A 17,220-nucleotide genomic window follows, 5' to 3' on the forward strand; every position below is an offset into this window, starting at 1 on the left:
TATCCCCCTGGTGGGCGACCCATGAACTGGAGAATAATTATAATGCAGAGGTTCTCCCACAAGAATGAGAGCTCTGATCCCCTACATAAGGCTCCCCAGCCCGGGGGTCCAGCACTGGGAAGACAAGCCCCCAGAACATTTGGCTTTGAAGGCCAGCAGGCTGGTGCTGAGGGGTTAGAGGGTAAAGAATCCACCTGCCTAGTCAAGAGACACGGTTTCAATCCCTGGGTCAGAAAGACCCCCTGGAGAAGGAAATGGCAACCCACTCCAGTATTCTTGCCTTGGAAATCCCATGAACAGAAGAACCTGGCAGGCTACAGTCCATGGAGTCCAAGAGTCAGACACGACTTAGCGACTAAACAACAAGGCTGGAACTGCAGAAGCCTCACAGGACTGGGAAATAGAGACTTCACTCTCAAAGGGCACACGCAAAATCTCACACACACCAGGATCTAGAGTGAAAGCAGTAATCTGACAGGAGCCTGAGCCAGACCTACGTGCTGGTTCTGTAGACTCCTGGAGAGGAGAGCTGTGGACAGACACTGGTGTCAGACGTTGGGGAGCATTCAACTGCATGAACACTCCTGGTGGCTGATGTTCTGGGTCATCAGCACCAAGACTTGGCCCTACCCAACAGACTATAGGCTCCAGTGTTGGGGACACCTCAGGCCAAGAAACTAACTGGGCAGGGACACAGCACAGTCTGCCTAAAGACACCCTGACTCCACCTCTAGACATATACCTAGACATGGCCCTGCACACCAAGGGCCAGTACTCACCTCCACACACCAGTGGGCAGGCATCAGCCCGACCTGACAGGAAGCCCACACAAGCCCCTAGACCGGCGGTCCCCAATCTTTCTCTCACCAGGGACAGGTTTCACGGAAGACAGTTTTTCCAGAGACGGGGGCAGGTTTGAGATGACTCAAGCACATTACATTTATTATGCTGCTGCTGATCTAACTGGAAGTGGAGCCCAGGCAGTAACTCAACTGATGGGGAGCAGCTGTAAATACAGGTGAAGCTTTGCTTGCTCACCCACCACTCACCTCCTGCTGTGTGGCCCTTCCTTCAGGCCACAAACTGGTGCTCTAGACCAGCCTCTCCCACCAGAGTGCAGACACCAGAAAGAAGACAACTATGATCCTGCAACACAGGCCAGACTCCACCCTGGGACTAGCTGGGCCCTTGTCCTGCTCACTAGCAGGCGAACACAACCCTCCAGTCTGGACCGCATGATCAACAGTCTGGAATGGGCCCGCCAACAACAACAATCTAAAATGCATTCTAGGATCTCTGGGTCCTACAGCCAAACTCCAGAAAACATCTCTTAACTGCTAGTAGCTTGGCACTACTCCCAGGATCTGGCTTCACCTGTCAGTGGGCACCTATAGCCCCAGAGTCTTTGGGACCCTGCCTCAGCCCACCAGTGAGCCAGCACTAGCCTCAGGGTCCCCTAGGGTTCCAAGACCAGCCACTCTGTGACCAAGCCCAACTAAAGAGCAGCCAGCAGCATACACACAAGGATAGGCCAGGCAAACAACCAGACTAGGAACCAACCAAGCCTACCATACCACCCACGTAGCCAGCCACAAAAGAAAGATTCAGGCAACCCTCTAAGGGAACCCCAAGAGAATACCGCTTCAGTGACAAGGGGAGTTCACTGCTGGGACACACAGGACATCTACACAGTGCCACTTCTCCCAGGCTGAGGAATATAACTAACCTACCGCATGCATAAAAATATAAATAGCAACAGACAAAACAAGGCATCAGAGGACTACATTCAAGACAAAGTAACAAGATAAAACTCCAGAAGAAGAGATACGTGATCTACTCAAGAAACAGTAAAGAGTAACGATTGTAAAGATGATCCAAGAACTTGGGAGAAGAACGGATGCACAGAGCAAGAAGTTACTTTTTAACTAAGAATTAGAAAATATAGTGAACAACCAGAGATGAATATAACAACTAACATGAAAAACACACTAGAAGGAATCAATACTAGGCTAAACGACACAGCAGAGTGTATGAGAGAGCTGGAAGACAGCAGTATAAATACTGCTGCTGATCAGAAAAAAGAAAGAAAAAAAGCAAGGACAGGTTAAGACAGCTCTGGGACAACATTAAACACAACAATATTTGCATTATAGGGGTGCCAGAAGGAGACAAGAGAAAGGACTTGAAGAAAATATTTGAAGAGATGAAAGCTGAAAACCTTCCTAACCTGGAGAAGGAAACAGTCAACCCATATCCAGGAAACACAAAGCTTCATACAGGATTAACCCAAAGAGAACCAAACCCACCAAGACACATTGCAATCAAAATGCCAAAAATTAAAGAGTGAATACTAAAAGCAGCAAGGGAAAAGCAACAAATAATATACAGGGGAATTCCCATAAGCCCATAAGGTGATTATTCAGCAGCAACTACAGGCTGGAAGGGAGTGGTACAATTTATGTAAAGTGATAAAAGGGAAGACGCTACAACCAAGAATATCCTACCCAGCAAGATTTTCATCGAGATTTGATGGGCAAATCAAAAACTTCACAGACAAGCAAAAGCTAAAAGAATTCAGCACCAACAAAACTAGCTTCACTACAAATGTTGATGGAACTTCTCTAGGCAAAAAAGAAAGGGCCAGAACCAGAAACAAGAAATTATGGAAGGAAACAATCTACCATAAAGGCAAATATACAGTAAAGGAAGGAAAGTATCCACACACAAAGCCAGTAGAGAGATTAAAAGACAAAAACAGTAATAGCACCTGTGTCTATAATAAACAGGTAAAGGACACAAAAATAATTAGGTGTAAATGATGGTCTCAAAAAACAGTAATCATGAGGGGAGGAGTGCAAATGCAGGGAGGAGTATTTAAAATGCATTTGAAATGAAGAGATCAGCCACTTAAAACAATCACACTTATATACACACTGCTCTATGAAAATCTTATGGTAACAGCAAACCCAAACTGAATACTAGATATACACGCAAAAAAGAAAAAGCAGTCCATAAGAACACTAAAAATAGTCATCAAATCATAAGAAAACAAAAGGAGGGAAAAAAAGACCTACTAAAACAAATCTGAAACAACTAACAAAATAGCAACAAAACACACACATCAACACTTACCGAGTGTAATGGGACTAAGTGCTCCATCAGAAGACACAGACTGCCCGAATGGCTACAAAAACAAGGCCTGAATATATGCTGCCTACAAGAGACGCACTTTAGATCAAAAGTCACAGACTGGAAGTGAGAGGGTGGAAAAAGACATGCCACGCAAATGGAAAAAGGAAGAAAAAGTCACAGTAGCAATACTTGTATCAGACAAAACAGACTTTTAAAAAAGACTTTTACAAGAGACACATTTTTTTTATGGTGGGCTCTTACTCCACCGTATAAAAAAATTAACTCAAAATGAATCAGAGTTAAATGTAAAACCTAAAACTATTTAACTCGTAGAAGAAAAAAAACAGAAGTCTTCATAACGGATAAGCAATGGTTTCCCAGATATAGCACCAAAAGCACAAATAATGACAACAAAAATACATACATTAGACAGTATCACAGTTAAAAACTTGTGTTTCAAAGGATACCATAAAGTGAAAATAAGATCTACAAAACGGGGAATTTTTGGCAAATAATGTTTCTAATAAGATACTGATATACAGAATATATAAAGAACTCATACTAGATAATAAAAAGAAAAATAACCCAATTTGTAAGTGGACAAAGGACCTGAACAGACACATCCCTGAAGAAGACATACACACGGCCAGTGAGCACATGGAAAGATGATCAACATCATTAGTCGTAAGGGAAATGCAAATCAAAACCACAGTGATACGTCACTTCACATCCACTAGGATGGCTCCAATTAAAGTCAGGTAACAGTGAATGTCGGACAGAATGAAGAAACTGGAACCCTCATACCCGGCTGGTGTCAACATAAAACGGTACAGCTGCTTTGAAAAAGTCTAGCAGTTCCTCAAAAAGCTAAACAGAGTTACCATATGACCCAGCAATTCCACACCAAGGTATATAGACTTAAAAGAAGTGAACATATATACCTGTACAAAACCTTGTACTCAGCGTTATTTATGATAGCCAAACAGAGGAAACAACCCAAATGTCCATCCACTAATGAATGGATAAATTCAATGTACCACATCCAAACAATGGAATATTTGGTAATAAAAAGAAAGAAGGGATTTGCCTCACTGCACTACTGAAAGCAAGAAGGGTTATTAGCAGCTCTACTAGAGCCACTTGCAAAAATTCAGCCATGGTTCCTGATCTCACAACATCAGCTCAAACCAGCACGGTCTCACCTGGAAATACGGCATCAATACACACCACCAGTTTTTCCTTCAGTACACAAGGGATGTAGGCTTCATCAAGTTGGATGGAGTGATACTTCTTGAATGGATTATCCAAGACATACATAGCCAATAACAGAAATAATGCTAGTTCTTTGCACATCATTTTTTTTAATCTTGAGAGATGAAGAAGATGTTAAAATGTGGATGAAGTCTGAAAACATTATTCTAAGTCAAAGAAGTCAGTAACAAGGGACCATATATTGTATAATTCCATTGGAGAAGGCAAATATAGAAAACTCTCAAAAAAAAATTGAATCACTGAGAGAAAAAATATCTTCAAAGTGGAATATTTTTAAAACAATAATAATAACTGTGTGACATGATAGACATGTTAATGCTACAGTGGTAATATTGTAATACAGAAGTATTAAACCAACATGATGCATATTATATCTTAAATTATACAAAGACCAATGAAATTCCTGCTCAGAAGGAATTTCTAGGAAAGTGTACCTGCGAGAACCAGGCAGCAGTGATAGAGCAAGTGGCACCCTTGTGAGGTGACCAGTTTACACAAAATACCCTAGAATCTGTGCTAACAATTTAAAAGATGTAATTAGCTTATCTTTACCATTGCTTCAATCCATTAGCAAAGATCACCCACAATGATGATGGAAGTTAATAAGGCATTATTCTAAAAATAAAACAATTTTAAAACACTTTTAAAATTCCACGGGCAGAAGAGCCTAGCAGGATATACAGTCCATGGGGCTGCAAAGAGTCAGACACAACGGAGCAACTGAACACGGAAGTACAGTTTTAAAAAATACATATATAACATATCTTTCCGTCATATATGACCAGTGCTACCAGTTCTCCTGATGACAGAGGTCAGTATCATTAAGATTTTCTTTGATGAATAAATTGAAAACAGCTGCTAATACAAATACTTAAAATAGAACTCATTAACAGACGTCCTCTTTTGTCTTAATCCTTTGAAGCCATGATTTCATTTTGTATTGAATGGAAAAAACAGACAATTACTTTGAGCAATCTGAAGTAAAACTAAGTTTCTTGATTATTTGTGGATTTGAAAAGTTGCCTGGGGGTTAAACTATTTAGTCTCAGATTCTGAAGCTTAGAAGACACTTGTGGAGATGATTCTTCCACCTGTTGGAACAATAAAAATACCATTAGTTTTATAGAAATGTAGTTGGCCTACCCTATGTACTTCTATTCCCTCTGACTGCTTCGCAGGAACTTCATACATTTTCCCACTTCTTGAGCACACCAGAACAATCAGTGGTCATTCTGCTTAGGCTTACTGTGAAAACCCCAGTCCCCACCTCCAGGACTGGCATACAGAAGTGACTTTTTGCTGAATAAGTACATATATCTAACTTCTAAAAGTGTGGACAGGGTCCACAGTGCAGTGGAGAAGTAAAATGTGGGTGGACTTCCCTGGTAGTATAGTGGATGGGAATCCACCCACCAGTGCAGAGGACACGGGTGCGAGCTATGGTCTGGGAAGATGCCACAGGGCAACTATGCCTGGGAGCCACAGCTACTGAAGCCCACGTGCCTAGAGCCTGTGGTCTGCAACCAGAGAACACGAGGAGCCCAGGCATGGCAACACGGAGTAGCCCCCGCTTGCCACAGCTAGAGAAAGCTCGCACACAGCAACAAAGACCTGACACGGCCAAATACATACATAATTTAAAAAATACTAAAATGTGGGCCCCTTGTTCAAAAATTAGGAATTTCAAGATGACAAGCAGAGAACATTGCAAGCATAGGGTTCCTTCTAAGCAGGAAGCCCTGTATGACCGACTGCCCAAGATGCCCGTCCATGATGCCAGCCATAGGTGTGGTTAAGCTGAAACGCGGCAACTCTTGGCACTATTAGGATTCCCAAGCACTAGTCAGTGGACCAGTACAGTCACAAAAAAGCTTCACCGCAGAGAAAGAGAAAAATAAAATTCAATTCATTCATCTTGCTAAATCTGCTCAGTTTAGAGAACTGTGGTAGTTAATTTTATGTGTCAATGTGGCTAAGCCACAGTACCCGAATATTTGGCCAAATACTGTTCTACATGTTTCTGAGGAAGTATTTTTTACTTAAGACTAACAGTTAAATCAGTAGACTAAGTAAAATGGGTTACCCTCCAAAGTGTACATAGGTGGGCTTTATCCAATCAAAGCCTAAACAGAAAAAATTGATCTCCCCCAAGGAAGAAGGGATTCTGCTATAGAGCACCATGAAATTAACTCTTCTCTGAGTGTCCTCTCAGCCAGCCTACCTGCACATTTTGGACTCTACCATCACCAGCCCTCACAATGGCATGAGCCAACTCCTTAAAATAAGTCTCAAAAGATAGATTAGACAGATTAGATATAGACACACACCTTATTGGTTCTGTTTCTGTAAGGAACCCTGAGGAATACAAGGACTATCTTTATTCAGGGACTATAGGACATCTTTCCTAACTTTTTTTTAAAGTGAAAATGTCATTTGCTTTCAAAAAATTCTGGAAAGCAATGCTTTAAACAGATAAAATTTAGCAGTATTTTACATATATGTTTTTAAGGTTCGTTTTTGTCCCCTCACTTTTTTTGTTCAGTGGTGGGAGGCTAGGCAAAAGAAGAAAAAAACAAGTCAAATTTTCTTTGAAGATTCTTTTAAAAACTCAGAGCTATGAATCAATGAAAAAGCAAACGTTTTCATCTAGAAGGGAGGGGCTTGGGCATTTCAGTCATTGGTATATGTAGAATTTAAAGACTTGGCTCTTAGGCAGCAATGTGAATATGAAGGATGAGAATGTGGGCAGCCCTTGTCATTGAATTCGATCTTTTACAAATGACACATCTCGATGCACCTAAAAGTATATTATTATAAAACATGAGAAGTCCTTAGTTTATCAGTCCTGATGCTTGAATTCTAGTTTCCTTGTTTCTAGGGATTCTTGCAAATGCCACATACGTCTGGCAAAGCATGTGAGAAACTGATCCTTTTCACGGAGATAACTTTGTTGGTGCTGCGGCCATCATGCAGTGCTAACAGCCAGCGCTGGGCAGCCCCTACCGTCACTCTCTGTGTTCACAGACCTTTTGTGACGCTACCCTCCCCCGCAGCTTAGAAGCCTTGGCAAGCTCAAAACTGAAGATAAATAGTGCTGCCAATTTCTCTTTGCACCATCATACAAACCGTAATTCCTCCCTCCAACATTGGTGCTAAGAAATAAAAAGCAGAAACTTGTAGAAAAAGATTCTTTCTTTCCTTGGAATTCCCTGCTTTCTGCTCCAGGTCAAAAGCTTTACTTATCCCAGGGTCTCTGTATGAGGTAACACAGTTTTGTTTTGTTTTCTTAAGTATTTTTAGCTGAGATGGAAATTCAATCTCAGCCGAGTTGATCTCGAGTACAGAATGAAACAAAGGCTTCCCAGGTGGCTCAGTGGTGATGAATCCACCTGCCAAAGCAGGAGACCGAGGAGACTTGGGTTTGATCCCTGGGTCAGGAAGACTCCCTGGAAAAGGAAACGGCAACCCACTCCAGTATTCTTGCCTGGAAAATCCCAGGGACAGAGGAGGCTGGCAGGATACAGTCCATGGGGCTGTGAAGAGTTGGACACAACTTAGCGACTGAGCATTCACACCGAATGAAAGTATCAGCAGTGATCTTACTACTTTGAAGAAGAAGAAAAAAATATTTTTTCTGCTATGTCCACTTTCATCACTTTCCACACAAAACCTGTCCTTTGGCCTCTTTTCCCAATTCTGGTTAATGTTATTTGGAGCCACCCAGATGTCCAAGGCCGAAGCCTAGGAATCATCCTGAGGCTCAGCCTTACATACAACTGTCCATTATGTCCAGTGACTCTATCCCTTAGCATCTCTACTACCTCTTTAGAACCTAGTCATTTTGCCCAACCTACTGAAATCATCTTTTTGCTGGGAACTCAGCCCCTAGTCTCTCCCTAACCTTATCCACTGAACTGCAAAGTCAGCTTCATAAATTTCAATCCACAGAGCTTTTAAAATGCTTCCAGTGCTCTCCACTGCAATCAGTAGAATATACAATCTCTTTAGAAGAGTCTTGGTCTCTTTCCCAGGTGTCCTCAGCTCAACTTCTCATTTGTATACCGTGTTCCACCCACGCTATTCCATACCTGTTGTTGTCTAATATGCCTTAGAGACCCTTTTGTGGGGCACCCTGTTTGAGAATTTTTGAAGATCTCACATCCATGTGGGCTCAGAAGTAGAGAAGTCTCCTTTAGAGCTCAGCCTGGTAAAGGCAGGTTACGTTAACACTTTCTCCTCTGAGTTCCCACAGCAGCCCCTTCTTATAACTGTCACCATGCTGGAAGCCTAAAGACTCACCCTTAACAAGTCTGCTGCTGGCACATAAAGCAATTCTTACGCTTGTGTAAGAACTACACTTGGAGCTAATTTAGAATCCCATCTTTTTTACACAAAACAGCATCACCGACTTGGATCGTCTAACTTCTAAAACTAGGAAACAAATGATTTTGGATTATTTCTAAACACCAAAAGAGGTCTCAGTAGAAGTTCGCTTCCCTTATAAACATTCAAAAGGATCTTTTACTGTCTCTAAAAGTGATTCTCATTTACACATTCAAAAAAAAAAAAGTGATTCTCTAAGGAATTCTTAAAGCAAGGAGGGAGCACTACCAGAACAAGTACGGCTTTGAGCCTGAACCTGAAAGAAGATGCTGGAGATCTGATTTCTTTTTTTTAAAAGAGGCTTCCCTGCCATACTCAGTTTATATTTTAATCGCTGTGCATTTTTACAGTGTTATCATGTGATGAGCAATCATGTGATACAGACGCTGTCCTCAAGAGTCAAGCAGACGGCGGCTCCCAGCGCAGCACAGGAGACGCGCTGTGCCGCAGCCACTTCAGGAACAAACCAGAAGCGGAGCTGGACTCTGCGAGGGAAAGAGAAAGGATGGGAGAAGGCAACCCGACAAGAACTGCCTCACCTTCCCTCCACACAGCCCAACAACGCACTGCACTCCCTCCCTTCAAGTGCCGTGGAAGGAGGAGCCCCTGTTGCCAGCCCTACCTGCTCATGCTCTGGACTGTCCCCATCTCACCCACTTCAGGGCTCCGTGCCTGCAATGAACCCCTCTCTCAATCACAAATTTCCTGTCTTCCGTTGAACCATTCCGTTAATACCCCAGGATCCTCCCACAATAAATAAGCCAATAAATCCTTCCTTGGCCATGAGTCCTCCATCCACACACCACCTACCTCTCTGCTCCTCTTCATAGCAGCCTCCCTCTAGAGCCCTGCCCCTACTTGCCCTTTACTCCTCACCTCCTAGTCCCTGCCCAAGTCGCTCTGGGCAGGCTTTCGTCCCCTCCCCCCCACCAGTCTCCCTTCTCTCTCACTCACACTTCTTTCCAGTCTCCCTTCTCTCTCACTCACACTTCTTTTCAGTCTCCTCCGCCAGATCTCTGAAAGTCAGGAGTATCCAACCAAAAAAAGTCTTAAGGCCTCCTCTTCTACCTGTGGTGTCTCCTCAAGTTAGTCCACCATAATATGCTAATGACTCCTAACTGGACATTCTGGGCTTTCCCAGTGGCTCGGTGGTCAAGAATCTACCTGCCAATGCAGGAGACATGGGTTCAATCCCTGGGTCGGAAAGGTCGCCTGGAGAAGGAAATAGCAACCCACTCCAGTGTGCCTGCCTGGGAAATCCCATGGACAGAGGAGCCTGGCGGGCTACAGTCTATGGGGTTGCCAAAGAGTCAGACGTGACTTAACGACTGAACAACTTCCTAACCTACCCTGAGGCTCTAAACTTCTCTACCAGCCACTGCCTTTCTCAATAAATCCACATATACGTCTAATTGATAACCTAAACACAACATGTCAAAAGAGATCTCTTCATTTCCCCAAACCCAGTTGTCCTCATGTCTTTCCTATCTCAAGAAACAGCAATACAATTCACCAAGTTGCTTCATGCAGAAATCGAGGAATCATCCTGGGTTACTGTTTGTTTTACTCCCTCACATCCAATCAACAAGTCAGACAGACCCCATCTTCAATGGGTATCAAGACTCCAACCACTGGGGACTTCCCAAGCAGTCCAATGCTTAAGACTCAGCACTTCCAATGCAGGGGCCACAAGTCTGTTCCCTGCTCCCTGTGGGAGCTGAGATCCCACATACTGTACGGTACAGCCAAATTAAAGGAAGAAAAGAATCCACCCACTTTCCATCCCCCTCCCTGCTCTTTCACTGCTCTCCCTGGGATGACTGGTCTTCTCGCTTCCACCTTCCTTTCCCCAGGTCACTCTCCACAGCAGCTGGAGGGGTGGTTGTCAAGCATACATTAGATGGTATTACACCTTTGCTAAAAGCCCAGCAATGGATTCCCACTGCAAGTAGAATGAAATCCTAGCTGCCTTCCGTGGTTCTGCCTCTCTCTTTAACATCACATACTCTCTCTTTCTCACTCACTAGGCACACAGGTCTCTCTTCCTCTTCTAATGAAGTCATTCCTCTTCAGGCCTTGCATCTTCTACACCCTCTGCCTGGGACACTCTTCCTTGGAGCCCCACCTGGCTGGCTTATTTGCATCTTTTAGTGCTCAGCTCAAACATCACCTCCTCAAAGAGGACTTACCAGACCATCATAGCCCAGGACCACCTCCTGCCCCTTTAACCCCTCCTGACCACTGCCTACCTCATCACCTGTATCTTCTTTATAGGATCTTTCTTACTCTGGAAATTTTATTTTCTCTGGTATGGGTTGCCTTTGAACAAATGGTACAACGTAATGGCCATGAAGCCAAGAACCTGCTTTTTTCCCCTCTAGATCACTTAGATCAGTGACCAACAGAAGAGCTACCGTTTTTTTCCTAAATGCTGAATGAGAGGATGCAGAGAGAAGGAGGCATCCAAGCCAAGTTGCAGAACAAAATCCAAAAGGAAGAGACAGGAATAAGTTTGGTTGAATGTGGTCGAGATTAGAGTGACAAAAACAAAAGTAAAAAAGGAATAGTGGGAAAAGAAATGATGTTGGGAAAGATGGAACCAAACAGAGAAAAGCCTCAAATGCTGAGCTGCAGCACCTGGAATTTACACAGCAGGTCCTAAGGAGCCGCTGAAGGCTTCTGAACAAAGGGATAAGCTCAGCACTTAGGGGGTGCATCTGGTAACAAGGTGCAGGGTACATCAGCAGAATGGGAACAAGAGAAGGGTAGGCAGCCAGGTCAGCAATCATCCAAGAAGGTCAAGATCTAAAACAGCACAGACGTAATGAGATGGAAGAAATCCCCAAGAGACATATTTTGCAATAAACCCAGCAACTATCTGGAGATAAAGGGTGAAAATAATGCAAATCTAGAGACTCCAAGATTTCAACTGGGAAAACGGAAAAATGTTTGAAATGGAGAAATTAGGAAAGAGAGGAAGAGGCTGGGCTGAGGCTCCAGAAAGTCAATCTCTAGGAACAAATACATAGATTTTGAGGGCGGGGGGTGGTTAGGAGGGTGGTTCATTAACCCACTCCAGTACTCTTGCCTGGAGAATCCCATGGATGGAGAAGCCTGGTAGGCTGTAGTTCACGGGGTTGCAAAGAGTCGGGCACGACTGAGTGACTTCACTTTCACTTTCAGCATTAACAGCACTCAGTGAAACACTTAACTTGGTGAAACACTTACTGAAATACCAAGTTTCTTACACAGCCTGTCCATCTCCACCATGGACCACCTAGGCATGAATTCCCAGGGCCTGGAATGTAGCTGACAGCTGAAAACTATTTGCTGAACAAATCACTAATGCAGAAGCTAAACAGCTAAAACTGAGAACAGGATCAGTTCTCAAGGGAAAAGAGAACTGAACCTTGGAAAGATGTCTCTGGTCCGAGAAGGAGAAGAAAAGGAGTGAAGAAATGAAGGGAAGATGAGCCAGAGGCAGAGGGGAAGTATTAAATCAGGGAACACTGAAACCAAGAGAAGCAAACATGGAAATAGCAATTGCAGTTAAAAATACGGACTGTCGGGGAAAAGTCCAGAAGGAGACCTAAGGAAAGACCTCTGAAGTTGGCAAGATGACTGGGACCAGCCACTTCAAGGGAGCTGTGGGGAACAAAGTGAGACCACACCTATGGAAGGGAGGGGAAGGTGATGAGGAAGATGAGCAAAGAAGGTGACGGAAGATTAGGAAGATCCTCCTGGCGTGCCAGCCCCACTCATCAATCCATCAACACTATCCAGAGTGCCAGCCTCAAGCAGAGGGAGCGACATCCAACCAAGATCAAACTAAGATTCAACTGGATATAGAAGCAGAATGGAAACCTGACAGACGTGAGAGCAACAGTTGCTCTGTGAGTCCTGCAGCACTGTGTAGCAGTAATAAGAACACACAGTCACTTATAAGCACACTGAGGCCAGCAGTATTTAAATAAAACCTAAATATCAGTCCTACCATAAGAATTTTGCTTGGACTTTCAGCATCATGCAAGCAACATGTTCTTTTGGACCCTCTCAGTTGTGACGGATCCTTAGTTGCATCCACTTCATCATGTGAAGATAATTCCCATCCTTCAGCAAAGGCAAGCAGCGTGTCATCAGCCACAGGGTCCCCGCTTCCGGGGCTGTCATTTGTCACCGTGTCAGCTGTGACTGTAGAGAGTGGAGATGCTGGCGGCTGTGTGCTGGGTCCCCTGCTGTCTTCAGGGTTCTTTGATGAGGAAGCAAACTCTGCTGGAGACGTACAGCTCCTGGAAAGTTTGTTTTGCAGAAAATGTTTTAAACGAGTTTTCCTAGGAACGCTCTTTCTCATGATGGCACTCCGAAGCTGAGACTCCTCTGCGATGACGTACACTCTGCAGCGGCCCCGGGTCACGGCGGTGTACACGTGCTGCCAGTGCTGGCGGCCCGCCTTCCCCACCACGTACACGACTGTCTTCTCCTCCGACCCCTGAGAGGAAAGAGTGCATGGGGCAGTCTTACTACTGCACAGTGGGTTTACTTCCCGGACAGTCGACAAAGGTAGAAAGGAGACAAGTCCTCCAAGTGCTCTCAAGCACATTCAACCCGGCCAGAGTACTCAGATGAATCCCCCTGAGGTGCTCCATTTTATTAATTATCCCAGAATTCCCATTTTCCAACTATGCTGCTAAGTGTAGGTGTCAGAGACCCACAACTGGTTTACAGAAACCCAGCAATAAACTTCAAAATGCATGCAGTGCTAAAGCTTCCCTAATAAAAGGATTTGGAATGGCTGTATGGGCTTTAGGTATGTTACTTACAGAACAAAAGCACACACCTGAAACATCCAGTAACAGGACAACAGATAAATAAATATAGGTGAACATATTTTTCTACATCAAGTATCTATATATGTTGCAAATATCAAAGATGCTTTACAATATAACAAGATTTTTAAAAACTAGAGACATATGTATAAAAATGATCAACCATGTAACACAAAATAAAATTATTCTGATCTAAAAAATACAAAGTGAACATAAATATGTAACAAAAACAAGATAAATGAAACAGGAAGGAAATTCTACCAAAAATGTAACCAGTCTGTTAAACCTATGGATTTTTTTTTTCCTTCCATTTTCCGTATTTTTCTGATGTTGAACCATTTATTATTGATATGTTTATCAAAATAAACAAAATAGAACAACAAACCTTTGATGTGGGGGTTTAGCCAACCAAGAACTGTATAGGCCAGAAAAATGCCCAATGTCACCAAGTAACTGTGAGAAAACAAGTTCAAGAAAACAATATCAAACTGTGGCTATCCTTAATCCCTATGTTTTCAGTGGCCAATGTAGACTAAGAAAGGGCTGGAACCATTCTCTCTCCCAATGCTCCCACATTCCTCTGCTGAAAGAGGAATTGTGGAAAGACAAAGAACAAGATGAAGCATGTAGAAAACACAGATTTGCACTTAAAAACAAACCCTGTACACACCAAACACTTCCACCTTCCTGGACACAGAGAGTTTGAATCAACACTTCAGATCATGCCTTAGTGTTAGTTGCTCAGTCGTGTCCGACTCTTTGCGACCCCTTGGACTACAGCCTACCAGATTCCTGTGTCCATGAGATTTTCCAGGCAAGAATACTGGAGTGGGCTGCCATTTCCCTCTCCAGGGGATCTTCCCAATTTAGGGATCGAACCCGGGTCTCCTGCACTGCACGCAGATTCTTTACCGACTGAGCTACAAGGGAAGCCCAAAAGTTTGATAAACATTTCCTTCTAATGCTGCTGAATCTCAGAAATAAATTTAAATGATCCTTATTTCTACAAAAACTAAATACATTTGCCAGATATACAGAACCACCACCCTGCCCTTGTACTTTATATTGTGTTTCCCTAAACAGGTAAATGTCTACCTAAACTTAGCTGAGTTCTTAAGTATCCTATAAGTCTCACTGAGAAAAATTTAACAGCTTCGTAATCAGTCTCCCCGTACCCACATTACTGCAACACACTGTCCTCCAAGCAGCCACACCTGTTAAATGCAAACCCAGCCACATCAGATTTTGCTTAAAACCCATTAATGGCTCCCTGGGCTCTCAAAAAAGTCCTAACTCCTTAATATGGCTTCTACAGAACTTCCAGATGTTCAAGCTGGTTTTAGAAAAGGCAGAGGAACCAGAGATCAAATTGCCAACATCCACTGGATAATCAAAAAAACAAGAGAGTTCCAGAAAAACATCTATTTCTGCTTTATTGACTATGCCAAAGCCTTTGACTGTGTGGATCAGAATAAATGTGGAAAATTCTGAAAGAGATGGGAATACCACACCACCTGACCTGTCTCTTGAGAAACCTGTATGCCAGTCAGGAAGCAACAGTTAGAACTGGACACGGAACAACAGACTGGTTCCAAATAGGAAAAAGAGTATGTCAAGGCTGTATACTGTCACCCTGCTTATTTAACTTAAGTGCAGAGTACATCATGAGAAATGCTGGGCTGGAAGAAGCACTAGCTGGAATCAAGGTTGCCAGGAGAAATATCAATCACCTCAGATATGCAGATGACACCACCCTTATGGCAGAAAGTGAAGAGGAACTAAAAAGCCTCTTGATGAAAGTGAAAGAGGAGAGTGAAAAAGTTGGCTTAAAGCTCAACATTCAGAAAACTAAGATCATGGCATCTGGTCCCATCACTTCATGGCAGATAGATGGGGAAACAGCAGAAACAGTGGCTGACTTTGTTTTTCTGGGCTCCAAAATCACTGCAGATGGTGATTGCAGCCATGAAATTAAAAGACGCTTACTCCTTGGGAGGAAAATTATGACCAACCTAGACAGCATATTAAAAAGCAGAGACGTCATTTTGCTAACAAAGGTCCATCTAGTCAAGGCTATGGTTTTTCCAGTGGTCATGTATGGATGTGAGAGTTGGATTGTGAAGAAAGCTGAGCGCCGAAGAATTGAAGCTTTTGAACTGTGGTGTTGGAGAAGACTCTTGAGAGTCCCTTGGACTGCAAGGAGATCCAACCAGTCCATTCTATAGGAGATCAGTCCTGGGTGTTCATTGGAAGGATTGATGCTGAAGCTGAAACTCCAATACTTTGGCCACCTCATGCGAAGAGTTGACTCAATGGAAAAGACCCTGATGCTGGGAGGGATTGGGAGCAGGAGGAGAAGGGGACGACAGAGGATGAGATGGTTGGATGGCATCACCGACTCGATGGACATGAGTCTGAGTGAACTCCAGGAGTTGGTGATGGACAGGGATTCATGCTACGATTCATGGGGTCGCAAAGAGTCGGACACGACTGAGCGACTGAACTGAAGTAAGAGCGCCATGCCAAGTGACACTGGAGGCAGAGCAAGGGGGAAATTTAGTCCTCCCAGTCCTGATCCCTCCCCCTGGGAGGAGAAGGAACACTTGCAGAATGAGGCTTTAACTACAGTGTCTTAGATCTGGAAAATATAGAGAGCTCTGAAGCAGAACGAGCAAAACGTTAGCGTCTATACAGTAGTTTCTGTGCTACTGTATACTTTGTTTATTAATTTAAAAAATAATAAAAGCAATAAAAATTAGGAAGAAAACAATGCAATGTACTCCATCTTGGCAAGCTATTTAAATCACTTTATAAAAGTCCACTCTTACCTGAAAAGTATGAATCGTTCTTGCCCATGCATGTTTTATGTGACAATATTGCATTAGTTTCCCAAAATCCACAGTTACTTCCAAGCCAGCCATATTATTAATGGTCAAAAATCTTTTCTTTCCAAAAGTTACATCAGTTTTATCCTGTCACCAAAACAAATAACTGCTCTTTATGTTTTCAAATACGTACTCTACAAAGGTCTATTTGGGATTGAACATAAAATGCCACCTTATAAATAAAATAGCATGAATCATTGTTAAGAATTTCAAAGAGCTTAAAATCTATGCTTGAGCACCAACTGAATACAGACACACCCAAATATTTTAATAAACATAAGTGGAAGTTTTTGGTCATTGAAATTTAACCTTCATTCGACTCTTCGGAGAACAGTCTGTATCGCTGTTCTTGCTCTGAAGACTATACATTTTACTTCTTGCAGTGACTGTATAAGTCTGCATATGTTTCTGGCAAAGAGTTCACTTTTCTTTACAAATTTTAAGAATAAACTTTAAGTTTACAAAGATGTTTATACAATGAGGGCAAATTCAAGGAGACCACTTCTATAGCTTCTGTATTTAAGCAGCAACCAAGGAAATGCTGCTTTGTAAAACATAATAAGTGTGTCACTTGTCCCTTGGTTTTGTTACTTGAGCATTTCAAACTTATTAAAAATGTGTTTCTTCACAAAGTCTCCCAGAAAATGTAAGAGAAAGGAACATTTCCCAACTAATTTTATGAGGCCAGAATTAGTTGGCCTCATAAAATCAGAAAAGATGTC

At 42.9% G+C, this 17,220-nt stretch overlaps 1 protein-coding gene across 2 annotated transcripts in view; it reads right to left on the reverse strand.

Annotated features, from left to right (window-relative positions):
* HELB (DNA helicase B) overlaps nt 326-17,220 on the reverse strand; it is a 41,140-nt gene continuing 24,245 nt past the window's right edge. The window contains exons 11-13 of one of the 2 annotated variants that reach the window (XM_005680213.3): nt 16,442-16,585; nt 12,782-13,276; nt 326-5,495 (exon numbers count right to left, since the gene is read on the reverse strand). In XM_005680213.3, coding sequence (XP_005680270.2) covers nt 5,391-5,495; nt 12,782-13,276; nt 16,442-16,585 — 744 coding nt within the window. In that variant the 3' untranslated portion in view covers nt 326-5,390. The remainder of the gene's footprint in view (nt 5,496-12,781; nt 13,277-16,441; nt 16,586-17,220) is intronic. The other variant, XM_018047977.1, reaches the window with a different exon arrangement.

Source organism: Capra hircus, chromosome 5, assembly GCF_001704415.2.
Source record: "Capra hircus breed San Clemente chromosome 5, ASM170441v1, whole genome shotgun sequence".
In the NCBI taxonomy this organism is placed as follows: domain Eukaryota; kingdom Metazoa; phylum Chordata; class Mammalia; order Artiodactyla; family Bovidae; genus Capra; species Capra hircus.